General features: G+C 62.2%; 3 protein-coding genes across 9 annotated transcripts in view; 2 read left to right on the forward strand and 1 right to left on the reverse strand.

Moving 5' to 3' along the window:
* Nucleotides 1-10,289, forward strand: part of SBNO2 (strawberry notch homolog 2) — a 48,064-nt gene extending 37,775 nt beyond the window's left edge. For 3 of the 4 annotated variants that reach the window (XM_069481040.1, XM_069481048.1, XM_069481057.1), the window contains 20 exons: nucleotides 109-214; nucleotides 572-725; nucleotides 1,993-2,169; nucleotides 2,553-2,650; nucleotides 3,208-3,290; nucleotides 4,369-4,560; nucleotides 4,943-5,112; nucleotides 5,753-5,884; nucleotides 6,138-6,273; nucleotides 6,371-6,483; nucleotides 6,591-6,662; nucleotides 6,747-6,855; nucleotides 7,330-7,404; nucleotides 7,508-7,651; nucleotides 7,960-8,054; nucleotides 8,131-8,223; nucleotides 8,362-8,493; nucleotides 8,685-8,761; nucleotides 8,882-9,072; nucleotides 9,159-10,289. In XM_069481040.1, coding sequence (XP_069337141.1) covers nucleotides 109-214; nucleotides 572-725; nucleotides 1,993-2,169; nucleotides 2,553-2,650; nucleotides 3,208-3,290; nucleotides 4,369-4,560; nucleotides 4,943-5,112; nucleotides 5,753-5,884; nucleotides 6,138-6,273; nucleotides 6,371-6,483; nucleotides 6,591-6,662; nucleotides 6,747-6,855; nucleotides 7,330-7,404; nucleotides 7,508-7,651; nucleotides 7,960-8,054; nucleotides 8,131-8,223; nucleotides 8,362-8,493; nucleotides 8,685-8,761; nucleotides 8,882-9,072; nucleotides 9,159-9,619 — 2,810 coding nt within the window. In that variant the 3' untranslated portion in view covers nucleotides 9,620-10,289. Of the gene's footprint in view, nucleotides 1-108; nucleotides 215-571; nucleotides 726-1,992; nucleotides 2,170-2,552; nucleotides 2,651-3,207; nucleotides 3,291-4,368; nucleotides 4,561-4,942; nucleotides 5,113-5,752; nucleotides 5,885-6,137; nucleotides 6,274-6,370; nucleotides 6,484-6,590; nucleotides 6,663-6,746; nucleotides 6,856-7,329; nucleotides 7,405-7,507; nucleotides 7,652-7,959; nucleotides 8,055-8,130; nucleotides 8,224-8,361; nucleotides 8,494-8,684; nucleotides 8,762-8,881; nucleotides 9,073-9,158 lie in introns of those variants that run through there. The other variant, XM_069481065.1, reaches the window with a different exon arrangement.
* Nucleotides 1-13,497, reverse strand: part of GPX4 (glutathione peroxidase 4) — a 169,321-nt gene extending 155,824 nt beyond the window's left edge. The window contains exons 1-7 of one of the 3 annotated variants that reach the window (XM_069456557.1): nucleotides 13,402-13,497; nucleotides 12,264-12,358; nucleotides 12,019-12,163; nucleotides 11,748-11,899; nucleotides 11,647-11,671; nucleotides 11,392-11,451; nucleotides 11,266-11,314 (exon numbers count right to left, since the gene is read on the reverse strand). In XM_069456557.1, coding sequence (XP_069312658.1) covers nucleotides 11,282-11,314; nucleotides 11,392-11,451; nucleotides 11,647-11,671; nucleotides 11,748-11,899; nucleotides 12,019-12,163; nucleotides 12,264-12,358; nucleotides 13,402-13,485 — 594 coding nt within the window. In that variant the 5' untranslated portion in view covers nucleotides 13,486-13,497 and the 3' untranslated portion in view covers nucleotides 11,266-11,281. Of the gene's footprint in view, nucleotides 1-11,069; nucleotides 11,315-11,391; nucleotides 11,458-11,630; nucleotides 11,672-11,747; nucleotides 11,900-12,018; nucleotides 12,164-12,263; nucleotides 12,359-12,620; nucleotides 13,104-13,401 lie in introns of those variants that run through there. The other 2 variants (XM_069456542.1, XM_069456549.1) reach the window with 2 other exon arrangements.
* A 4,829-nt stretch (nucleotides 13,498-18,326) lies between these two features.
* POLR2E (RNA polymerase II, I and III subunit E) lies at nucleotides 18,327-23,777 on the forward strand. 2 transcript variants are annotated; one of them, XM_069456565.1, is made up of 8 exons: nucleotides 18,327-18,419; nucleotides 19,384-19,558; nucleotides 20,175-20,290; nucleotides 21,114-21,194; nucleotides 21,876-21,934; nucleotides 22,060-22,138; nucleotides 22,358-22,439; nucleotides 23,175-23,777. In XM_069456565.1, the coding sequence occupies exons 1-7, from the start codon at nucleotides 18,363-18,365 to the stop codon at nucleotides 22,421-22,423; spliced, it is 633 nt and encodes a 210-aa protein (XP_069312666.1). In that variant the 5' UTR covers nucleotides 18,327-18,362; the 3' UTR covers nucleotides 22,424-22,439; nucleotides 23,175-23,777. The 2 variants fall into 2 exon arrangements, with proteins under 2 accessions (XP_069312666.1, XP_069312675.1); XM_069456574.1 differs by lacking the exon at nucleotides 23,175-23,777 and adding an exon at nucleotides 22,990-23,019.
* The last annotated feature ends 1,172 nt before the right edge of the window (nucleotides 23,778-24,949 follow it).

Raw genomic sequence — 24,949 nt, forward strand, 5'->3', positions numbered from 1 at the left:
GGCAGTGGTACCTGGCCCGGGAGCATCGCTGGGAGTGTCAGGCCCCTTTCCTGGCCCTCAAGTCATCCCGAGCTGATTGCTGACTGCTGCTTCCATACCCACACCCAGGTGCCTCTGAGCCTCGGAACATGATCTACATGAGCCGCCTGGGCATCTGGGGTGAGGGGACGCCCTTCCGGACCTTCGAGGACTTCCTGCATGCAATAGAGAAGAGGTGAGTGCCCTTTGCCACCCAGGGTCTGGCCCAATGCTGGTGTGTGTCCCCTCCATCCACACCCTGAGGGGTATTGAAATGAGTCACATCTTCCTCCTCTCAATGCTTCCTGTCCCTCTCAGGGAAACCAGTGCCTCCCCCTGAGTCCCATGGCTCTCTGCAGCCTTTCCTGCCCTGGCAGGCCTGACTGGGATCTGTGGCCACAGGGCCTTTGCACATTCTGTCTCTGCCCTCTCTGCACCTCGCCCTCCAGTGTCAGCCCCTCCCTGGAGTCACTCTATCCATCAGTGGGACCCAGTGCCTGGTGGGACCTGGTGGGACCTGGTGGGTACTCAGGCAGCCTGTATCCATCCGCAGGGGCGTGGGCGCCATGGAAATCGTGGCCATGGACATGAAAGTCAGTGGCATGTACATCGCGCGACAGCTCAGCTTCTCCGGCGTCACCTTCCGCATCGAGGAGATCCCACTGCACCCAGACTTCGAGCGCGTCTACAACCGCGCAGCCCTGCTGGTGAGCCTGGCGTCCCCGTGGGCGCAGGCAGTCAGGGCCTCTGACCCCGGGTCTCTCTCATGCTCAGATTTATGCCCCATGGCCTTGCAGTGTTTTGTCCTTAAGGATGCCAGAGGCGTTTGTCAGGTGACAGAACCCCATCCTGCCATGGCCTCGGGCGGGCACCCAGCATCTTGATTCTGTTCCAAGCCAGGGTTTTCACATGAATGTGATTACGTGGACTAGACCCCTGCCTCCCCTTCCCGTGATTCCCGAGCATGTTGCCCCAGACCATGGCCTGGGCTCATGGATGCTTTTTGGGTGGACAGTACCGTGTGGCCCAGCTGTTCCTCTGCATTGGAGGGTCCCTGTTTTCTCACCCTCACACCAGACAGCACCAGCCTGTGCATTAGATATTCTTTAGGTCAGACAACCAGGGTCTCCCCCAGCATGTAGACCTTGGTGCTGGATTATCCTCTGGGGTGGGGCCGTCCTGGGCACTGCAGGTGCTGAACAGTGTCCCTGGCCTCCAGCCACCCCATGCCAGGAGATCCCCACAGTGTGACAACCACAGATGTCCCCAGACATTTTCTGGAGCAACTGCTCACGGAAGACAAACGCAAAGGTCCCATCTTTTTCTGGAAGAGCTGTGCCCCGTCCTGCCTGTGCTGTGTGTATCTGTACCACTTCTACCACAGCTTGGCCAGCACTACATGTTTTGGTTTGGTGTTTTTTTTGTTGTTGTTGTTTTTTTTTTTGAGACAGAATGTCGCTTTGTTGCCCTGGCTAGAGTGAGTGCCATGGCGTCAGCCTAGCTCACAGCAACCTCAAACTCCTGGGCTTAAGGGATCCTTCTGCCTCAGCCTCCCAAGTAGCTGGGACTACAGGCATGCGCCACCATGCCCGGCTAATTTTTTCTATATATATTTTAGTTGGCCAGATAATTTCTTTCTATTTTTAGTAGAGATGGGGTCTCGCTCTTGCTCAGGGTGGTCTCGAACTCCTGACCTTGAGCGATCCACCCGCCTCGGCCTCCCAGAGTGCTAGGATTACAGGCGTGAGCCACTGCACCCGGCCATGTTTTGGTTTTTTAACGTTTTTACCAGCATTACGTGTTTTGGTTTTTTAGCTTTTTTTGCTGTACAGGTATAGGTAGTGCCTCCTCCCTCGTCCCCCTAGCCCCCAATTCCACCAGGCATGGGAGTCCTGTGCCCGGGACTGGTGGCAGGTGGGCCTGGGCCCAGGCAGGGAGCCGGAGCAGTGGGCTCAGACGAGCGTGTTGTTGCAGTGGGCCGAGGCCTTGGGCGTGTTCCAGCAGGCAGCTGACTGGATCGGCCTGGAGTCACGCAAGTCCCTGTGGGGTCAGTTCTGGTCGGCCCACCAGCGCTTCTTCAAGTACCTATGTATCGCCGCCAAGGTGGGCCGGCTGGTGGAGCTGGCTGAACAGGAGCTGGCTCAAAACAAGGTGAGTGGGTGGGGCCTTCTCAGGCTGAGGGTGGTGGAGGCTGCGCCCGGGTCCCTGGCATCCCCAAGGTGGTGGCGGGATCCGGGCCCTGGCATCTGCCTTCCGATCTGACAAGCCTGCCCTTGGCCAGAGTGTTGGGAATGCCAGAGCCCAGGCAGTGGCCACAGGGCATGCAGGTGGGCTGACCGTCCAAGGGCAGGAATTGGCAATCCCACCACCCTGTGCCTGTGTCTGGGTGAGCCAGTGGCCCCTTCTGGGGGAGAAGAGTGAGCATGCGTCACAGGGTATTGGGTACGGTGGTCACCTGAGGCCCAGAAGCTTCCAGACCCATGGGCGGTGGCTACTGCAGGGCAGTGGCTCAGAGCCCCCCTCCCGTCCCACAGTGCGTGGTCATCGGGCTGCAGTCCACAGGCGAGGCGAGGACTCGAGAGGTGCTGGGGGAGAATGATGGGCACTTGGACTGCTTCGTCTCAGCCGCCGAGTGAGTGTCTGGGGAGGACTGTGGCTGTGCCCAGGGCCGCGCTGCAATGGGTCAGGTGCTCCAAGGCCACCCTCCAGCCAGGCCCTGGCCTCCACCCCCGCAGGGTTGGGTGGGGGAGCCCGGTGGGCTCTGCTCCAAGGCCAGCCTCAGCCCTTGCAGGCATGGCAGATGCCGGCAGGGGGTCTCCCAGCATCTCAGAGGAGGCTTCGGGGCACCCGAGCCATTTCAACAAGGCCTCCTGCGTTTCAAGGGCTGGCCTCCTGGCTCCCTGATGCCCTGGCCTCTTCTGGGGTTGAGTACACCCCAGCTCGCCTCAGGAGGGTCCCTCTTAGGTCCACCTCAGTGCCCGGGGCTGCCCCAGCACCCTGCATCGCTTCACCACGAAGCCCAGCTCCTCCCTCACGGCACGGGACCCTGCGTCCAGGCCCAGCCCTGGACCCCCAGCAGGGTCCTAGGGGCTGCAGACCCCCACTCCCCACAGAGCAAACTTGCACACGGCCTCCTGGCCGAGGCCCAGCTGTCCCCGTAGGAGAATAAACTCGGCTTCTCACTTTCAGAGGCGTCTTTCTGTCACTAATTCAGAAGCACTTTCCCTCAACCAAAAGGAAGCGGGACAGAGGAGTGGGCAGTAAGCGAAAACGTAAGCGTCCCCGCCATGCCCCTCCTGCCCTGCCACCCTGCACCTCTGCTTTCGCAGCACTGCCAGGCCGGTGGGCTGGTCACTTCCTGCCACCCCCACCCCATAGCCACTCTGGGACTCTGTCCCTGCTCAGGTCTGACCTTGCCAGACAGGCTCGTCGCTCCACTGCCAGTTAGGGGGTCTCCCACGGAACCCACCCTGCCCTCCACAGGACCCCAGTGGGCAGGGCCAGCCCCATTCCTGCCTCTAAAAGTCCCTTGCCCAGGAGTCCTCAGGGAAGAGTAAACCAGAGCAGCCTGCCGGGCCGGGCGTCTGGGGGAGGACAGGCACAGGGTCCCAAGAGAGAAGTCTAAGTTGGTGGCCACTTCCAGGCCTCACTGCCCCCCCTCCCCTCCTGCCCCCATGAGACAGAGCCAGGCCAGGACCCGGAAGCCTTTCTCCCAAAATTACCCCTGGTGCTGCAGGTGAGTGAGGCTCAGAGAGGCCAAGTAACTCACCCAGGGTCACACAGCCAGGATCTGCTCAGGGCTATCCAGCTCTCGGCCCCGATCACCCACTCCTACCACCTCCTTTCCACTGCCAGGCCTCCAGGTCAGCCTGTATGGTGGCAGCATCACATACAGCCCCTGGACCACTGTCCTGTCTAGGGGGCCTGGGCCTGGGCACTCCCTCCAGCAACATCAATATCCCCAGTGATACCTCACAGCTGCCTCATGAGGTCTGGTGTGGCCTCCCCAGGGGCCACCAAGTAAAAACAGCCGGATCCGGACCTGGAAGGACATGGGGCATGGGTTTGTTAAACTGTCTCTTGGGTCAGTTTAACAGAGGAAGACCCAGGGCAACAGCAGAAAGCCTCCTGCACAGAGACATTCACCACAGTGGCATTTGTGCCAGATTGGCAGTCACACATGGATGGGGTCTCCCCAGAAAGTCCCTTTCCCATTAGGGGGTCACAGCCACCTCCCCCGCTAGGACCTGCTGGCTTCTCTCTGCCCAGCTGCCTGGGCTCAGCCTGCTCCACCTGCTCCTCTGCCCCGCTGCACACTGGCCCTTGTTGATCCCAGCTCCTCCCCTACAGGGCGGCCGCGGGGACGCGGGGCCAAGGCCTCCAGGCTGGCATGTGAGGCAGCAGGTGTGATCCGCATCAGTGATGACAGCAGCACCGAGTCAGACGCTGGCCTGGACAGCGACTTCAACTCTTCCCCAGAGTCCGTGGTGGACGATGACGTTGTCATTGTGGACACCATCGGGCTCCCCATGGATGACCGAGGTGCGGGTTCAGCCCAGGTCAGGCAGTGTCTGGTGGGTCAGGTTCCACCCCTCCCCACCGCCAGGTGGCCATCCCCTGCCTCCTGGCGACTGACGCCAGCCCAAGTGGAGTCCTTCATGCAGCCAGGCCCGACCTCAGTGCTTTGCCCACCTGAGGGGTAGCTGCTGCTGTCATGTGCACCATACAGGTGTGGAAACTGAGGCTGAGAGAAAGGAGGTCAGGGCTTCACCGCTGGCCAGAGGCAGAGCCGGGCAGTCCCACCCTGGCCGGCCCGAGGAGGAAGCTCAATCTCTTTCCCAGCTAGTCTCAGGGGGTCCCGTGCACTCCGCAGCCCCTGGGGCGGGCTGATGGTCCGGCCCTGACAACCCTCCACGTCCCCCAGGGCCCCTGTGCCCCTCGCAGAGGGACCCGCATGGCCCAGGCGTCCTGGAGCGGGTTGAGCGGCTGAAGCAGGACCTGCTGGCCAAGGTGCGGCTGCTGGGCCGGGATCTGCCGCATAACACTTTGGACAAGCTCATCGACGGCCTGGGTGGCCCCGCGCAGGTGGCCGAGGTGAGGAGCGGGGTGGGCCCGGGGAGTGTGTAGATGGGTGGGCAGGGCCAGCGGGTGTGTGGATGGAGTGGGCGGGGCCTCACCTGGTCGCGGGCACCTCTGGCGGCCCCTGCTGGCCACAGGGCGTCACCGAGCTAAGGCCCCCCCCCCCCCCCCCCCCCCGCCAGCAATCCCCCCCCTTGCCCCGGCAAGGCGGGGAGCAGGGCCAGGGCAGCTGCGTCCCGTGTTCAGCTCCACCCAAGAGGCTGGGGCTGCCCGTGGTGGGCGTCCATTCCCCAGCCCCGCCGAGCCCCCAGATTCGCCCGGACACGTCCCTGAGGTGCCTAGGGCCAGAATTTCTGGTGTCCTCCTCGGCCTGCTTCCCACCCTCGCTCGCTTCATCTTCCCCCTGGAGGTCTTCCTGACGCTGCCTCAGACCCACTTGGGCACCAGGTGGCCGATAATGAAAGTTAGATTTTAACCCTCGTGCGGATCCCTGTGCGGCCATCTAGCACCAAGTCAGAGGCTGCGTCCTGGCCTCAGATATGGGAGCCCCAGGGTCGGTGGTGGGGAGACGGGAAGTCTGAGCCACGGGGTGCCCAGGCCCGTGTCCGGCCACTCTGCTGATGGCCTGTCCCTTCTCTCCTGGCCACTGCCAAAGATGACCGGCAGGAAGGGCCGCATAGTGACCAGGCCGGACGGGACGGTGGCCTTCGAGTCGCGGGCAGAGCAGGGCCTGTCCATCGACCACGTGAACCTCAGGGAGAAGCAGCGCTTCATGAGCGGCGAGAAGGTGCGGGGACTGGGGTGTCTGGAGCCCCGCTGTGCGCCCTGTGCGGGCTGGGAGGACTCGCAGAGGGTCCCAGGCGCCCGGGTACTGTGGGCATCCCAGCCCTCAGCGAGTGCGTGCGTGCGTGTATGTGTGTGTGTAAGCCTCTCTGGCCTCCTTTGTCGCTCCTGGTGCCTCAGAGAGGGCAGGGTGGGTGATGCAGGGCAGCGCAGGGCCCGCCTACCAACCCTGTCCCCGCCTGCCCCCGTCCCCCCAGCTCGTGGCCATCATCTCAGAGGCCTCCAGCTCGGGCGTCTCCCTCCAAGCGGACCGCCGCGTCCAGAACCAGCGGCGCCGCGTACACATAACGCTGGAGCTGCCCTGGAGCGCGGACCGGGCCATCCAGCAGTTTGGTGAGGCGGCCCCGTCCGCACGGCCCCGCCCCACCAGCCCCGCCCCCGGCCGGTCCCGCCCCCGCGGCGGGCGCTGAGAGCCCCCTTCTCTCTCCAGGCCGCACCCACCGCTCCAACCAGGTCTCAGCGCCCGAATATATCTTCCTCATCTCGGAGCTGGCCGGGGAGCGCCGGTTTGCCTCCATTGTGGCCAAGCGCCTGGAGAGCCTGGTGAGCGGGCGGGTGGGCGGGGCGGCCCGGGCGGCCCGAAAAGGCCTCCTAATCCCCAGGGATCCCCGAGACCTGGTGAGGTGCAAATGACCTCCCCCACCCCGCAGGGCGCCCTGACCCATGGAGACCGCCGGGCCACCGAGTCTCGCGACCTGAGCAAGTACAATTTTGAGAACAAGGTATGGGGCAGAGGCGGGAGTCCCAGGGAAGGCCGGCCTCGGACCTGGGCCGCCGTCCCCCACTCATGACTCCCTGCCCCCCAGTACGGCATTCGTGCTCTCCACTGCGTCCTTACCACCATCCTGAGCCAGACGGAGAACAAGGTGCCCCTGCCCCGGGGATACCCAGGGGGAGTCGCTGCCTTCTTCCGGGGTGAGTTGGGGCTGGGTGGGGTCTTTCTGGGAGGGGTGGGGCTGTGGGAGTCTTGGGGGCGGGGCAGCAGGTTGTAGAGCAGTTTGCCGCACTGGGCTTTACAGGCTGGTTTTGTTTTGAGAGATCTCTACGCACACACTCATGGAAGGAGCAAAGGGAGCCACTGTGGCACCCTGAGCAGCCTCGTGGGTGTCCGGGGGAGCTAAGGGGCAGAGGGTCTGGATTTGCTCCCAAGAAGGTGCTGTTATCTTACTCCTGTAAGTCACAGGGAATAAGGGAAAGGAGGCTCGGTTCACTGTCTGGGACGCAGGCTGTTAACGCCCCCTCCCCACCCCTGGAAGCTGCTAGCCTGGGGTTCCGAGCATCATGGTCCCCTCCTGAGCCCCTAGTGGAGGTTCCACACCCTGGCACAGAGCCAGGGGCCAGGACGGAGGGCCGGGGGGAGGACTGCATGTGAAGTCCCCCTTCCTGCAGACATGAAGCAGGGCCTGCTGTCGGTCGGCATCGGCGGGCGGGAGTCCCGGTCAGGCTGCCTCGATGTGGAGAAGGGTGAGTCCCCCTCGAGGGCACAGAGGCACCTCCCACTGGTGTGACCATTCGGGGCTGGCTGGGGGCTCTTGGCATGGCCTGACGTGTTGTCCCCTCCCCCCAGACTGCTCCATCACCAAGTTCCTGAACCGCATCCTGGGGCTGGAGGTACACAAGCAGAACGCGCTGTTCCAGTACTTCTCCGACACCTTTGACCACCTCATCGAGGCGGACAAGAAGGAGGGCAAATATGACATGGGCATTTTGGGTGAGCCTGCACAGCCACGGGTGGGAGGGGAAGCATCCAGGAAGCAGCCAAGGCTAGGGGGCTGGCGCCGGGGCGGGCTCTCTTGTGATTGGAGCAGCTGCCCAGGGGGTCACTTCTGGGGTGCATCCCAGCATCCCAGCCCATGAAATTGAGATGGCCCCCCCCAGCCCCAGAACCTGGAACATACCAAGCCACCCCCAGGCTGGCCACACCCCATCCACAAGTACCTGCTACACACCCAGGCAGGGAGGAGCTCCTGCCGAGCCCCTGCCCCAGGCTCCCACCCCACTCACCACTGCCCCCCCCAGACCTGGCTCCTGGCATTGACGAGATCTACGAGGAGAGCCAGCAGGTGTTCCTGGCCCCTGGGCACCCGCAGGACGGGCAGGTGGTCTTTTACAAGGTGAGCAGTAAGCCTCCCCCACCCTCAGCCCCTACCCCAGGGCCTGTGGCGCTAATACCCTGACCTGCCGTGGCAGATCAGTGTGGACAGAGGCCTGAAGTGGGAGGAGGCATTCACCAAGTCACTGGAGCTGACGGGCCCCTATGACGGCTTCTACCTCTCGTACAAGGTGGGTGGCTGCCTGCGACCCCACGGTACTCCCTGCAGGGCCAGAGGCATGGTGAGGGTGGCAGTCCTGCTATGCTACCCCTGGGGTCTCCACTTGCGCCGGGAGCCAGAGGCCAACCTCACCTGGCACCCTTCCCAGGTTCGAGGCAATAAGCCCAGCTGCCTCTTGGCTGAGCAGAACCGCGGCAAACACTTCACCGTGTACAAGCCCAACATCGGCCGGCAGAGCCAGCTGGAGACCTTGGACAGCCTGTGCCGCAAGTTCCACCGGGTAGGGGCTGGGACGGCTGGGCAGGGCAGACCTCCGGGTACAGTGGGCCCGGGCTCTGGGCCTCCAGCCCTCCCCTCCCTGCGGGGCCACAGAGCCCAGCTCACCAGTTTCCCAGTTGTGCACCGTGTGGCCAGACAGCCGCTGCTGGCAGTGGGGGCGGTACTGAGCCTCACCGGGCCTTGTGTCCCCAGGTTACCGCAGAGGCGGCCAGGGAGCACTGGGAGAGTAACTACGACTTCTCGCTCACACACTGCAGCCACACCGCGTGGTGAGGGCCCCACAGGGGAGGAGCCCCACGACATCTGGGGAATCCTGGGAGGAAGGCACCTGGGCACGGGGGAGCAGGGGGCCCCAGGACCCGTCTGAGCCGCCCGTCCGGCCCGCGCAGGAACCGGCACTGCCGGCTGGTGCAGGAGGGCAAGGACTGCGTGCAGGGCCTGCGGCTGCGGCACCACTACATGCTGTGCGGGGCGCTGCTACATGTGTGGGGCCGCATCGCCGCCGTCATGGCTGATGTCAGCAGCAGCAGCTACCTGCAGATCGTGCGTCTCAAGACCAAGGACAAGAAGAAGCAAGTGGGTGAGTGGGCGGCAGGGCCGGGCGCCAGGCACCCCGGAGCAACCCTGACCCCTGACCCCACTTTGGCATTCTGTCCCCATCCCCAGGCATCAAGATCCCTGAGGGCTGCGTCCGGCGCGTGCTGCAGGAGCTGCAGTTGATGGACGCTGACGTCAAACGAAAGGCGCGGGGCTTCTCCGCGCCGCCCAACCTGCGCCCGCTTGCGCTGCCCTGCGGGCCCGGCGAGGTCCTGGACCTCACCTACAGCCCACCTGCCGAGGCCTTCCCACCTGCCCCACACTTCGCCTTCCCCCCGCCGCTGCCCCTGGACCCGGGCCCCGGGCTGTTGTTGGGCACCCCTGTCGGCCCTGCCGACCCCGCGGCCCTGGCGCACCAGGGTTGCGACATCAACTTCAAGGAGGTGCTGGAGGACATGCTGCGCTCCCTGCACGCGGGGCCGCCCACTGAGGCCTCGGGCCAGCTGGGGGACGGTGCGGGCGCGGCTGGGGCTGGGGGCCCCGAGCGGCGGAGCGTCATCCAGTTCAGCCCACCCTTCCCGGGCTGTTAGGCCGGGCATCCTCTCCAGACCTACCTTTATTTATCTATAACGTGCCCACCTCCCAGGCACAGTTCTCTACTACCGTGGCTACCAGGGCCAAGGCCCCCTGACAACTGCTCAGAGTCCACGGCCTCGCTGCAGTGCCTTCCCCTCCAGGACCTGCCTGGACCTGGAAGGTCTGGTGGGGGGCCCTCACGCCCTGCTTGGCGGCCACTGCTGTGTGCTGGCCCCACTCAGGATGCCCAGGGGGCCAGGGGCCTGAGGCAGGGCCTGGGGCTGGGGGCCATGCCTTCTCAGTGCCTCTCTCCCCTTTCTGCCCCTCAGGAATGGGCAGGGGGCTCTGGGGCCCCAGCTCTACCCCACCCACCTACAAGGATGGCCAGGCCCCAGCCTCTGAAATCCATAACTGGGTGGTCCCAAGAGCTAGAAACTCAGGAAACCCCAGGTGCTCAGGGCCCCACCTTCTGGGGGCCTCTGTGGGGCAGACCCCCATTAATATATGCAATTCCTCTTCCCCCACCCCCTCTCTCTGCTCCCTAAATTATTGCCTGCTCGCCTCCCCAGGTCTCCGGAATCTGCCCGAGGAGCTGGTGGGGTGGGCAGCCCTTTGGTTTCTACATGTATTTATAATGAATTCTAATGTATATATGTAAAGAGATCTTTTTTAAATATATGTGCCTTTTGCCTACTTCCCACATTGTCTGCGTCTCTGGACAGCTTGGGGTCACAGCGGGAAGGGTGGGGACTGAAACCTGTGGAGCTCCCGCTGCAGGCTCCCTTGTTACAAAGGCTCATTGTAGCCCCCACCAGGCCCTATGGGGATGAGGGGGGTGTGCCCCGGGGAGGGCAGGGGACAGACCCCAACCTGCCCCCGTGTCTGGGCAGCCATTTATGGTCTGTCTATGCCAGGGCCTAGGATTCTTGTGGTGGCACTCTGGGACCAACTCTATAGATACTCCCTCAGCAGACTTGTCGGTCCCCTTCTGCTGCAGGCAGGGAGCCTGTGTCCTCCTAGGAGGGACTCTGGAGACAGCCACCCCCAGCCTGCTGTGCCCACAGACCACACACTCTGGGCCTAACCTTGTCCATACCACCAGGCCAAGCAATGGAGCGGCCTCCCTCAACCCATGCTTCCATCCCCTGGGGAGGACAGAGGTCCTGCAAGCCCCAAATAGCTGCTAGCTGCTGCCTCCTAATGAGGTAAGGCCCTGGGCCAGGAAGAGCAGCCACTTAAGAATTATCTCCTCTAGGAATCAGCCCTGCCCACACCCCCAGCAGCCCTGGCCCAGAGGGTGGGGCTGTGGGGATTAGCAGCCTTAGCCCCAGCCCAGACAGGGCAGATTAGCTCCAGGGCCAGGTGCAGCCCTCTGAACCCCCAGGGGAACTCCTCCCCAATCCCTCCCTGCACCAGCTAGACCTGGGGCAAAAGGGCTGCCCCCAGACAGGATGACCCAGTAGGCCCATTTTCTTTGTTTTATTCCCACAAGGCAGCCAAGGGAGGAGCACGGAGCTGGAGCCCAGCGGGGCTGCGGGACCTTCCTCTGGCGAGTGCACGCCAGATTCTCGGGTCTGCCCCACCATGGCAGGTTTACAGGCAGACCGTCATGGGTGCCAGGTGGAAGGTTCCGGGGCGCAGGCAGGGGGCTCGGGCAGGGGCACGCACTTGTGGAGCTAGAGATAGCAGGGCAGGTCCTTCTCTATCACCTGTGGGGAAGAAGCAGGTTAGGGACAGCCTCTCCCTGCGCCCCCCACCCCAGCAGGCTCCCCAAAGAGGCACCTACCAGGGGCTCCTCCATGGGACCATAGCGCTTCACCACGCAGCCGTTCTTGTCGATGAGGAACTGCGGGAGGGATGGTGTCAGTCCCCTGTGGTGGGGGAGACCCAGGCAAGGGGCTGGGGCTGCCCTCCCCACCTGCTGTCCCTGGGGAGTGCTGTGGCCGAGAGGCACCTGGTGGCACCCTGAGACCCATTCTGGAGCTGGCCTGCTTGTAGCCCTGGTCCCTTCTCTCCCCCCCCAACACAGTGCCCCCCCTACCTTGGTGAAGTTCCACTTGATGGCACTACAAAAAAAAGCACAGAGATGTCAGGAATCCCTGAAAGCTGCCCCCATACCCCCACCCCAGGAGAGTCACTCACTTTCCCAGGATGCCCCTGCCCTTGGGCTGGACTTTCATCCACTTCCACAGTGGGTGGGCGTCATCCCCGTTCACACAGATCTTGCTGTACATATCGAATTTGACGTTATAGCCGGCAGCAAACTCTTTGATCTCTGCGTTAGTTCCTGGCTCCTGCGGAGCCCAGAGGTGTGCGCATGAGTGGGGAAGGGCCTGGACACCTGCTCAGAGACCCTCACCTCCCTGCCCCTGTTCACTCCTCCACCCATCCTGGCCTTGTGGAGACCACGCACCTGCCTCCCGAACTGGTTGCAGGGGAAGGCCAGGATCCGTAAACCGCACTCAGCATATCGGGCGTGCAGGTCGACAAACTGAGTATAGTTTACGTCGGTTTTGCCTCATTGCGAGGCCACATTGGTGACGATGCACACGAAGCCCCTGTAGGAGGTCGGGCCGTCAGCCGAGGACAGGGTCAGGGTTAAGGTTAGTCCCCTCCCAGCCCCAACCTTGCACATCCCCCGACTGAGGGGAAACCCACCGGTACTTGTCCAGGCAAACCGTGTTCCCGTCGATGTCCTTGGCTGAAAACTCGTGCATGGAGCGCGCACAGCGCCAGTCGTCGCGGGAGGCGCACTGCAAGGTAAGAGCCCAGCAGCGGAGCTCAGGGCGGGAGCCCGCGGCCACTCGGCCCATTCGCCAGCCCGGGTCCCCAGGGAAAGGGGTGATCTCGGGCGGATCAGCACCGAGAAAGCCAGGGCCCTGAGGCACATAAAAAGGGACTGCTCTGTGCACGCTCCCCCGGCGCCTCTGGGCTCATTTTACCGGAGACCTTGAGGCCGGGGAGAACTTGGGACCCTGCGAGGTGCTATATCGGGTGTGGGGGCCCCGCGCGCACCGGGTCCTGGCACTCGGCCGTGGAGACTGCCCGCCCCGGGCTGCCGGGACAGGGCTCCTTCCGACGGCGGCGCGTTCTCTTGCGCAGGCACGCCGGAGCCTTCCGCCGCCGCCGCCGAGGGGCTCGGCGCTGCCGGCCGGCCGGGGTGTGGGACCGCCGCCTGCGGCGACCCGGGGAGCCTGCGCCCGCACGGCCCATGCCCGCCCCTCTTCGCCTCGCCTGGGGCCACGGAGGCCGTATTCGGGGACAAAAGGCCCGTTGTCAGGGCGCCGGGACCGGGCGACTGTGACGCCACCTCCTTGGGCCCCGGGGGCGGAGGCGGGGCAGCGCCGCCCGGGGCGCGTGACCCCGGGTTGCCAGCCCATCGTGCGCCCCCGCTCTCCCGGCTCAGCCAGGGCGCCCACTCCACTGACCCGGCGCAGTAGCCCCTGCTCGGCCAGGGGACACCCAGCCGGGGTCCCCAACGTCCCAGTGCCCTGTTCCCGCCGTCCCGGACACCGGGACCCTCCCAGGCCCAGACCCCCGCCGCCCGGACTCTGCCCCCCCGCCCGGGCCCCGACCCCAGGCCGCCTGGGCACTGCCCCTCGCTCGGGCCCCGACCCCGACCCGGGTCCCGGCCCGCGCGCCAGCCGGGGCGGGTGAGGGGGTGGGGAGACGCGGCCGGACGCCCCCCACCCAAGGTCACTGCGGCCCGAGGGCTCCGCGCGCCTCCGGGCGGGGCAGGCGTCGTGAGCCAGGCTCAACGGCCCCCGGCCCGGCCCGGGGCGCTGCGCCCGCTCACCATGGTGCCGGCCAAACCAGGCGCGGCCAGGGCCCCGCACAACAGCGCCGGCTTCAGGAGGCGGCACAGGCGGCTGAAGCTCATCGCGGCGGCGGGGCCTGAGGGAGCCAGCGGCTCCTCCCCTCGCCGAGCCGACCAATGGACACGCGCCGGCGCGCCGTACCTCCCCGCCCTCGGCCACGCCCACCCACGCTCCCATTGGTCTGCCGCGGACGCGCACTGACTACAGCCAATAGGAGGCCTGGATGGAGGGCGGGCGGGGGCCGGGGGCGGGGCAGGACTGCAGCGGGAGGGTGATTGTTATCGGTTACTGCGCATGCTCGCTAGTGGGCGGGAGGCCGCGTCTACGCAGTTGGCGCGTTCCGAGGCTGCGGGCAGTTATCCAGATGGTTGACCGCAGCGCGGCGGGATGACGGAAAACTTGAGAAGACGTCGGGGGTACGGGGGCTTGAACTCCTTGAGAAGCCACCGCAGCTGTTTGAAAATTGGGATTTGTTTTTTTAATGTGAATAAAACCAAAGTGAGTGGGGCCAAATCCGCGCGTCCAGGGATCCCCGACCGCGGTCCCAGGTTCTGGGGGCTCCCCGCCGCCGCGCCCGTCCATGGAAAGGGCCGCTGTGGCCGCTCATGGAAGTGACACGTGGCCCCTGGGGCACTAGGACAGTTAGCGGGCAGCGAGGAGGCCGGGTCCCTGTGGTCCCTCCCGGATTGACAGGTGCGCGGGCAGATGGCAGAAACCTGGGGTTCAGTTTAGGCTTCGCCACCGCCGGGGGGTGCACTCCTAGAGCCAGAAGGCTCCATCTTGGCTCCGTTGTTCACTCAGAGCTCAAGTACTTGGTGCCAGAAACACACCCTAATTCTTGGGGGCTGAGTTAGGGGCCGAGCCTCCCAGGCCACGACTGGACTGTGACCCTTGAGTAGGCAGGTATTCCAGCTGGGTGACCATCCAGTGGCCGTCTCAGCAGAGGCGGCTGGGGCAGGGCTGCTGGGCTGAGCTCATTGGAGGGGTACCTGTGAGCCCCCAGACCCACCTCCAGGCTGGCCAGAGGCTGAGCAGGGGGGGTCTCAGATGGACGACGAGTTTGGTGGCAAAAGCAAGGGAGTTGGGATCCTGGCGGCCAAGTGTTCACATCCTTGGTCTTGCACAAGCCGGTTCAGCCCTGTCCAGAGGCGGAGTTGTCCAAGTGGCTTCTTGGCCGGCGGCCCCCATTGTCTCCTGGGGCTGCCTCCCTTCTCAGGAAGCCCCTCCAGCCCCATTTCCTCACCACCCTGGCAGTGCCGGGTGAAGCCACCACACTGGTCATTCTGTTTGCGTGCCCTTGCGCAGGCTCAGCTGCTTCCAGTTTTGCTGGAGTTGGTTTCCACAATGCTGGACATATGTGCACTGAAACAGCTGTTTATTTCAAGGTTGCCAGAAAACCAGCTCAGGGCCCACACCTCACGTGGGGGGAGAGGTTTACCCCCTTCCTGACGTTTTGGCCTGTTGTGATGAGGACAAAGGTGGAGACTTTGGGGGCCGAGCTTTGGGAGGGATTTGTGCCTGGGGTTTCACAGCTTCTTCCAGAGTGAGCCCCTCTTAATGAATGGGGAAATGGAGTCTCGGGCTGGTGGAATCTTCAGCCGGGCTTCCCCGTGGTGGCAGAAGTCCCTGTGCATCCCCTGGTGAGGAAGCTGTGCCTTTCCAGAGCAGCCCCCAGCTCCCGGAAGGACGGGGACAGGGCCTGTCCTGTGGCTTGATTTCTTCTTTCTAAAAAAGTTTTTGAAATTGAGATAAAATGCACAGAATATAAAATTCACCACTTTAAAGTGTACAATTTAGTGTTTTTCGTATATTCACAATGGTGTGCGACCATGACTCTATCTCATTCCAGAACAATTTTATCACCTCAGAAGAAGCCCCATGACTCCCCATCTGCAGTCACTCCCCATCCCTCCCCCGGCCCCTGGTGACAACGAATCCACTTCCTGTCTCTGTGGATCTGTCTGTTCTGGACATTTCATATAAACGGGGTCACACACTGTGTGTCATTCTGTGACTGGCGTCTCTCACTGAGCACGATGTCCTCAAGGTCCTTCCATGCTGCAACCTGTGTCAGAGAGCCTTGTCTTTTGTCATGGCTGAGTGATGTTCCACATGTGGATGGGCCACATCGTGTGTGTCCACTCATCCATGGAAGGATGTGCGTGTTGTTGTCACCCTTTGGGTGGCATTGCTTTAGCAGTTTTTGTGTGGGCGTATGTTTTCATTTCTCTTGGGCGTTTACCCAGGAGTAGAATTGCTGGGTCATCTGGCGATGTTATGAGGACCCACCAGGCTGTTTCCCTCCGCAGCAGCTATACCATCTTCCATCCCCTCCTATCCTGTGTGTGGACGGTGGCCCTGCCTCTGGGCCTCGGGCTCTGCCAGCAGTGCAGCATGTGGGGGTGGAGGAGCAGGTGCCACCCTGAGTCCTGGTGCTGGGGGCTGTAGGTGAGGAAACCCAGAGGCCACAGGGTCACCACCCCCTGGCTGAGGCCCGACCTCTCTCAATCAGCCCCCACCCCCCAATTTGCGCACTCCTGGGTCATAACTGCATCAATCCCAACACACTTTCTCCCATCGTAGTAAAGTCCACTCCTTAGCCCTGCCCCCATCCGGCATCAGCCTCTGCCCCACCCCCACCCGGTGCTTCCAGGCCACAGGTCCAATTCCTTTCCTCCTGTAAATCAGCCCCCTGCCAGGCTTCTGTCCCCTTCCCTGAGTCTGATCTCTTCTTGGTCACAAGCAGTTTCTGCTTGGCTAATCCCCTGCTCTATCCTCAGGCCGACTTGGCAGTTTGGTGGCATTTGGCAGTTGTTCCCTCCCTGGGCCTCCAACACCTTCTTCACCTGGTTTCCAGGACACCTGGCAACCTCCCTCCCCTTATTCTATATAAGGAACAGTTACGCAACACCCGTGCCAGGTGCTCTTCTGAGCACACTGCAGGAACTAGCCAGTCGCCCTATGAAGTGGGTGCTGTTTTTGCCCCTGTACAAGGCAGCGGGGAGGGAAGGGAGTCACAGAGAGGTGGAGTCATGCGCCTGAGGTCACGCAGCCTAGATTAGAACTCCAGTGGCCACTCCAGGGTCTGTGCTGAGCCTCCCCTCCCCCTCAGAACATTGGCTAGGCTGGGTTCAGGCCCTGGACTCTGCTCTACCCGGGGACCTTGTCCAACTCAGGGCTCTAATCTCCATCATGTGCTGACAACACGCACACATCCATCTCTAAGACCTTGCCCTGAACTCCAGAATCCTATCCCAGCACTGCTGCCATGTCTGCCCCTGGGGTCCCCCGGTAGCCCCTCACTCACCACATCCAAGAACCCACTCCCAATCTGCCCCTGGCACCCCTCATCTTCCCACTTCTGGCAGGGACAGCTTTGTTCCCTCTCCCCTCCTCACTCTCCCCCCACTCTCAGTGCTTTCTCATCCTTCCCCAGCCTTAAATCTGCAACCCTATGGACTCTGCCTTCAGAAACTGCCCCAGCTCTCCCCAGCCCTAGGCAAAGCCACCCCCACCTCTGCCCAGGAGGTCTCCCTATCCCCCTCCCTGATTTCTTGCTTTTGGCCTGGCTCCCAAGAGTCGGTTCCCAACACACCAGCTCCGAACATTGCAATGGCTGGAAAAAAAAAACCCAAGCTTACTGCTCTGACTGGGCACCTCACCACTGTGCCCTTTCCCTGCACAGGCTGCCTGGCTGGCAACACACCAGGCAAGTCCAGCCTCAGGGCCTCTGCCTCTCCATACCCTCTGCCCCACACACCTTTCTCCAGCACCCCCGAGGCTCCCTCCCTCTCCTCCTGGAGGTTTTTGCTTGAAGATGTCCTGGATGTGTTCCCTGAGCTCCCATTTCCTACTGCAGGCCTCCCCTTCTCCCCACCTCCCTGAGCCTGCTCTCTGTCTTTTGCCACAGCATTGTCACTTTTTAACGTTGTCATTTATTTGTTGTTGTTTTGAGATAGGGTCTTGTTCTGTGGCCCTGGCTGGAGGGCAGTGTTACCATCACAGCTCACTGCAGCCTCCAACTCCTGGGCTCAAGGAATCCTCCTGCCTCGGCCTCCCAAAGTGCTGGGATTACAGGCGTGAGGCACTGCACCTGGCTACCATTTATTTATTCACTGTTTTTTTGATGCCCTCTCCCTGGAGTGCAAGGGGTGCCTGTCCTGTTCTGTTCACTGTCCCTGTGGGCGGCTCAGTAAATGCTTAATTAGTTGGATGGATATGTCATTAATGAGAAGTTGCTGATCACTCTAAGGCAGCAGGCACTGGGCCGGGCGGCCTCTTTCATGGACTTGGGGACAAGGTGAGGAGCACAGCAAAGATGCGAAGGTATGGGGTGGGGGAGCTTCCCCGGCCAGGGAGGGGACAGAGGGCGGAGCCCGTCATAGGCGCCTGGAGCTGTGCCACGCTCTCCCCCAGATACTCAGTGAACCCTCTTAAGTAGGGGCACTTTATTATCTCCACTCCACAGAGGGGGAAACTGAGGCTCGCAAGCATTAACCTGGAAGTGGCCCAGAGCCGACCAAGAACCCCCTACAATGTGATGCACAAATGTTTACAGCGTGCCTACTAGGCTCCTCGATCGCCCCGAGGAGCCGAGCAGTCCCCGACCCCGCCCAGGCCTCAGTTTCCCCTCCCAGACCTCCCCTCCGTCCCTGGGATGCTAAACGGCTGCCCGCCATGGAGAGTTGAGCAAAAACCACAACTCCCAAAGCCACGCGAAAACTGCGGAAGTGACGAAAGTCTCGCGCAGCCAACCGCCGCTCTCTGCAGGATCGGGCTGCCCTCGGCGCCGCCGGTTGCGGACGTCGCTACATTCAGGCGTTCGCCACCGACAGCCCTACTCGGGGGGCGGGATAAAAGCCTGAGCGGGCTTCGGCGCAGGAGCAGTCCGCGCGGGTCTTGATTGGCGCATGCGTAGCGGGTGCGAGCTGCGGCGGCCATGGACGACGAGGAGGAGACGTACCGGCTCTGGAAGATCCGCAAAACCATCATGCAGGTGCCGCGCGTGGGCGCCCAGCGGAGTGAACGCGGCGTGGGTGGCGAATGGCGCGTGCAAAGGCCCGGGAAGGGGTCTTCTCCTGTCCCCGCCCAAGCGTCTGGAGTGGACGGTCGGGCGAAGAAGCGGGTCCCTGAGGTCGCCCCCGGACCCCGGTGCCGGGTCCGTCCAGGGCTTGCCGGGCCCGCCCGAGCCGGCGTCACGCAGGGGCGGGGGCAAGCCGTGGACGCGGGGCCCGGGCCCGGCGGAGGCCGAAGGCGGGAGGGAAAGCGGGGGCCTGAGCGCGGGCGCACCGCAGACCCTCCTCCGCTCTGTTTTCCGCTTGCGCCTTTTGTCCTGGACCTGCTGTCATCCCCTGAGGCAGGGGCAGTTTGTGACTGGGAGGCAGCGGCCGAGTTGGGACTGGACGTGGAGGCAGCTGGCAAGGGCAGCCTGGCGTCAAAACCGGGCAAATGCCTGAGAGCCCTTCGTTCTGGGTCCTGCCTCAGACCTGGGCTCGTTGGGTGGGCTGGAAAAGGACCCAATGAAGAAAGAGGGAAGCCTTTACTTTACCCTGACCCCGCCCCCCGTTCCTCCACCACTGCCTTTTTCGTCAGTGAAGCCCCCCACGGCCTGATTCTCCATTCTCAGGGCCCTGAACACTGTCAGCCCGTCTTTAGGAGTTTCGAGAGAGGTTCAGAGGGCTGAATGTGCCTGCTGGGTTTAGTCCTGGCCAGGTTTCCGTGAGGCCATATGGTTTCAGTCAAGCGGGTCATCTCTGTGAGTCTCTCTGGATCACACTGGTCCTATCCCGTGGGGTGGCTGTAGGGACCAGAGAATGTCACACAGGACGTGCTCAGCCAGGTTGCTGTTGCTGGTCTGTTCTCTGTGGCAGCCACGTCTGGGCCGAAAGGTTAGCGCTCGGGCAGGAGCTCTTGCTGCCCTCCCCTCTGCCCAGGGGTCAGCGGGCTCTTTCTCTTTGCAGCTATGCCATGACCGTGGCTACCTCGTGACCCAGGATGAGCTGGACCAGACACTGGAGGAGTTCAAAGCCCAGTTTGGGGACAAGCCCAGTGAAGGGCGGCCGCGGCGCACGGACCTCACCGTCCTGGTGGCGCACAATGACGACCCCACTGACCAGATGTTCGTCTTTTTCCCAGGTGAGGGCCCTCCCCTGCTGGTCTGCGGCAGCAGTGTGTCCCTGAGAGGTCATGGTTATGGTGAAGTCATCTGAGCACGTGTTCAGGTGTCCAGTAGCACCCACCTGCTGCGTGGCCCAGAGTCTACACCAACCTGGGAGAAAAGCTCTCCTCCTCCTCCTTGCTGTAGGTGATGCTGTTGACCTCTGACTCCTATGAGGGTCAGCATCTTTTCCAGTGTCTGTTTCCTTCGTCTCCTTCCTTGCTTGAGTGCTCTCTCCAGCCAAGAGTACCCCAGGGGCCTCCCCACTGGGCCCCAGCACCCACCTGCTCCCCTGTCTGGCCCAGCAGACAGGGCCCCGTCTCCCTTAGGCCAGCTTTGTTTGTAGGGTTTGGTGCCTAATCACCCACCTCCCTAGAAGCTGCTCGGAGTCAGGGGTCTTTGCTTCACTTTCTGGTCTCTGGGTGGCTGTAGGGTGTCAGCTCCCTGCCCTGGGGTCCTGCAGGTCAGGCTCATTTTTCACAACGTGGAAGCAGCTGATATGAGTTGGGGCTAGAACCGAGATGACTTGGGGCAAGATGTGGGGGCGGCAGGCAGGGTCCCTGGCAGTCAGGCCAGCGCACACTCTGTCCCCAGAGGAGCCCAAGGTGGGGATCAAGACCATCAAGGTGTACTGCCAGCGCATGCAGGAGGAGAACATCACTCGCGCCCTCATCGTGGTACAGCAGGGCATGACGCCCTCCGCCAAGCAGGTGGGTGCGCCTCTGCCTCCCCTCAGCCAGCTTCATGTCCTCAGGAGCCTCCTTGCCCAGAGGAGCATCCAGCTGGCAGCTCACACGCCTCATATTGGGGCCCAGGTCAAGGTCCCCTGGAGGAAGTGGCCAGTGTTTATGACAAGCCCTGGCCACTTCTGCCACATGCCTCACTTCCTCTTCTGGCTGCTGCCTCCTGTGGCCCCATGCCAGGCTGTTTTCCAAGGTGGTCATGTGGCCTCAGGGACTCAGAGGCTCTTTGTCCACTGGGCCTCTGAGCAGTTTTCCTGTCTGGACAGGGACGAGGCATCACCCAGTGGGGGCCCAGTGTGCCCCACCCTCTTTGCTGAGTCAGGGGAGAAGCCAAGGTACAAGGCCTGCAGGTGGCCTGTCTACGTCTGTCTGTTGGACAGAACTGAGCTGAAGGGTGTGTTGGGTGGTTGGACAGGCCAGCACTTCTGTCCCTGGCCCACCTGGCTGCGGAGTTCTTGTAGTCACACACCAGGAAACCACCCCAGCTGTGAGGACAAACCATTTGAGCAATCTGACAGATGGAAAGGAGCCTGAGTCCCCAGCCACCCTCAGGAGGCTATGGAGACCTGAGGCGTGGCCCAGGGGCCAGGGGTGGGAGGCACTCTTCCATACAGAGGACTATACAGGGGTGGGGTTTTCCTGATGTGTGACGTGGGACACCCTGTTCGGGCATAAGAATAAATCTTGGTTGGCTTCAGGGAGGAAAAGGAATGGGGGTTGTCTTGGGGACACTGGCCTGGAAGGGGGAGCTACCCTGCCTGGCCATGTGTGAGGGTCTTGTCTCTTCCAGTCTCTGGTCGACATGGCCCCCAAGTACATCCTGGAGCAGTTTCTGCAGCAGGAGCTGCTCATCAACATCACAGAGCATGAGGTGCGTCCGGGGAACCTGGCCCTGCCCTCACTGGGGCTGAGGAGACGCGGGGCCTGGGAGTGGACAGGAAGACATTGGAGATGAGTCTGGGGACTGGGGCAGCAGGGCTGTCAGAGGGTGGCCCCAGGCCTGCAGCAGCACCTGGGAACTTGCTAGAAATATAGGTTCTCAGGCCTGCCACCGCCTGCAGAGTCAGGAGGGGTGGGGGTGGGGAGGGGGCCTAGTGCAGCTGACCTGGTAGGAAGAACCCCCAATCGAGGTGACTGTGTCCCTGGTTGGGCCCCAGGTGTCTGTATAAGAAGCCCAGGGGGCTCCTCACTGCAGGGTCCAGCCCCCAACCACATGGTAGTCAGGTTGGGGGTAGGACTCAGCCCAGAAGATTTGCAGACACCCCCAAGCACCCAGTTGTGGTTCATCCTTGGCACCCCCATTCCCCCCCCGCCCCCCCTCCCCCAGTTTCCCTCTTCTCCATCTTGGGAAAAGGGTTTAGAAAGCTGCCCAGAGACCTCAGACTGGGGGACGAGGGCCACTTGCAGGCCCACCTTCCCGAGTGGCCCCCTGAGCCCTGGGACCTAAGAGGACAGCCTCTGTGCCTGTATCTTGGGCTGTGATGGCCGCCCAGGGAGCCTGGCAGGTTCTGTCTCCACCCTGGTGACAGCTGGTGGGTTCTTCTCTTGGCAGCTGGTCCCGGAGCACGTTGTGATGACCAAGGAGGAGGTGACGGAGCTGCTGGCCCGATAGTATCCTTCCTGGTGCCCTGGCCACCCCTCCCTGTCCCCTGGTCTTCTAGCATCCCACACCCCCTGTACCCTACTCCACCCCCCGGACAACCCAGCCAGGCATTTTCCCTGACAGTGCTTCCCAGTAAACTCCGTGAGAACCAGCTGCCCAGGATCCAGGCGGGAGACCCCGTGGCACGCTATTTTGGGATAAAGCGTGGGCAGGTGAGAGCCCCTGCCAGGAGGGGGCCCCCACAGCTGCTCTGAGCTGGCCGCCTGGGGGTTGAGGCTTTGTCCCTTCCCAGCAGCCTGGAGGGGCACTCAGGCCACACCCCCAGGCCCCCCTCTTATGACGAGGGCCACCAAGGCCCTGAGAAGAGCGTAAACACCTGGGGCCACCTGCCAGCACCCCTAGTCTCTAGCTCCTAGTCTTCTGCTTCTCAGGTGGTGAAGATCATCCGGCCCAGTGAGACGGCGGGCAGGTACATCACTTACCGGCTGGTCCAGTAGCCGCCACCCTCAACAGGTGAAACGGTGGGGCTGGGACACTCCCTGTCTGTGTTCAGGAGGCCTTGGTCTAGCTGAGGTTCTGACTCCTGGGGGCCCAGTGAAGTCCCTTAGGCCACTAAGTGCTCCCACGACACTCCCAGCTCTCACCCAGCCTGCACGACAGCTCCCTCGGCTCCTGTGCCCGGGAAGCGAGGGTCCTAACGCCCACGGCCTCCCTGCTCCCAGCCTGCCGTCCACCTTAGGAGTAGGAACCCCTCCCTCACCCACATAGCAGTGAGAGGTGGCACTTTCTGGAAGAGGGTTTAGAAACCTGCTCAGAGACTTCAGACTTGGGGAGGAGGGCCACTTTCAGGCCCACCCTCCTGTATGGCCCCCGTAGGCCCTGGGACCTAGGAGGACAGCCTCTGTGCCTGGCCAGAGCCTCCCTTGGTGCCCCTGGGTTTCCCCATCCACGCCCCAAGGTGCTGTCCTGGCAGGCTGACCCACGGCTCCCGCAGCCCAGGGGTGGGGCACAGACCAGGCCCAACACTGAAGCTCCGGTTCCTCTTTGTGGCCTTGTGGTCAAGCCTCCTTTGAGGACAGGGCCACTGTCCACGCCTGTGTGTCTACCGAGCACCTTCCTGCACTGTGGCCCGTGCCTTTTCTTCTCCGGGCCTGCCTTGCTGTCCTCAGCAGGGTGGGTGTGGGGCTGCCCCGTCCAGCAGGGTCTGCCCAGATTGCTCCTGTGACAGCCTTCTCCTCTCTTGCCCAGCCCCGGAGATGGACAGACAGCAACCACCATTGTCTTGCGGATGGATGCCCTGCCCTGCCCTGCCCTGCCCTGCCCTGCGGGAGTCTGGTCCTCCCCAAGCCTCGCCCTGCTCCTCTGGACTCCTCAAGGCAGGTGGCCACTGCCTTGTTCACCTTTCCTGGGGTGAGGTTTCCCAGGGCCTGGCTGCTCGATTCATCTGGAGATAGGGTCCCAGGAGGGACAAGACCCCAGTGGGGAGGACAGCGGGGGCAGCTGGTGCCACGTGGCAATACTGTGTCCTTGCCCAGTCTGCACTGACTCCCCCACAGGGGGGCTTGGGGTCTGCATCTCCTGCCAGCTGCCGATTCCTTCCAGGCTCTCACCCCCTATTGCCTCGTCTTTCCTCCTGAGAGGGTCCTGACACCTGGCTGATCCTCCACCCCTTGGACTCGCCCGCCAGGGGCTCGGGTCTGGGTTGCAGGCCTGTGTGTGTGTGGCCTGCACCCGTGAGCACTCTGAGGTCAGCAGGGTTCGCGATTACAACTCATTTGGAGTTTTCACTTGCTGTACAATGTTGGATATTTCCAAACTTTAAAGATATTTTGAGTGAATAAATGTGTTTGTTTTAAAAACCAAGGCTGAGTTAGGTTTTCAGTGGGTGGCCTCGCCCTGAGCACGCAAGGTCAGCTTGGTGGGCTCCTGGTCATCCTCTCAGTTCTCAGAAGCCCTGGTTTGCCCCAAAATGCCAGCTCCCCCCCACCATGTGGCCTCCCATCTCAGTGCTCCTCTGCCCTTCCTGGGTCTGCGCAGGTGTGAGTGTATCTTTGTGTCTTTTCCCTCACAGGTGGTGTGGGGGTAGTTCTCTGGTGTGCGGCTGTTCACGTGGCTTTTCTTGCATAGAAGTTTGGGATCAGACTGTCCACTTTTCTCCCTTAGTGTTTGTTTTCAGAAGGCCTTGCCTACCCTACATAAGAGCAGTTATAGGTATTTCTTTTCTTTTTCATAACAGCTTTATTGAGATACAATTCACGTATCACATAGGATTCACTGTTGTGCAATTGGTGTGTGTTTTGAATTTTAATTTTTTTAGAGGTGCTGTCACTGTGTTGCCCAGTCTGGGTCAAGCGATCCTCCCACCTCAGCTTCCCAAATAGCTGAGACTACAGGTGTGTACAGCACACCCGGCAACGCGTGTGTATGTTTACAATGTGCTACAGCCATCACCTCAAATCTAGTTCTAGGACATTCCCGTCACTCCACATGGAAACCCAAGCCCCTCCCCTAGCCTCTGGTGACCACGAGTTCACGTCTTGTCTCCGTGGATCTGCCTGTTCTGGATGTTTCATACAGACAGAGTCACACACTGTGTGTCCTTCTGTGTCTGGCTTCTCACTGAGCACGATGTCCTCAAGGTCCATCCTTGTTGTGGTCTGTGTCAGAGCCTTGTCCCTTTTCATGGCTAAGCGATGTTCCAGTGTGTGGATGGTCCACGTGTGTTTATTCATTGGTGGACACTTGGGTTTTTCTGTTCTTTGGCTGTTGTGAACCTGCTGCTTGCTGTGAACACTCGTGTGCAGGTCTGTGTGTGGACACACGCTTTGCTTTCTCTCCAGTGAAGACCCCGGAGTGGAACTGCTGGTCATGTGGTGACTGTTTAATCTTTGGAGGACCCCCCCCTCCAGACTCCCCCAAAAGCTGCACCAGGTTACATCCCCCCAGCCCATATGAGGGTCCAGTTCCTCCACGACCTCTCAAATGCTTATCGTGTATCCTTTTTATTATAGCTGGGGGTGAAG

This window comes from Eulemur rufifrons, chromosome 2 (genome assembly GCF_041146395.1).
Source record: "Eulemur rufifrons isolate Redbay chromosome 2, OSU_ERuf_1, whole genome shotgun sequence".
In the NCBI taxonomy this organism is placed as follows: Eukaryota; Metazoa; Chordata; class Mammalia; order Primates; family Lemuridae; genus Eulemur; species Eulemur rufifrons.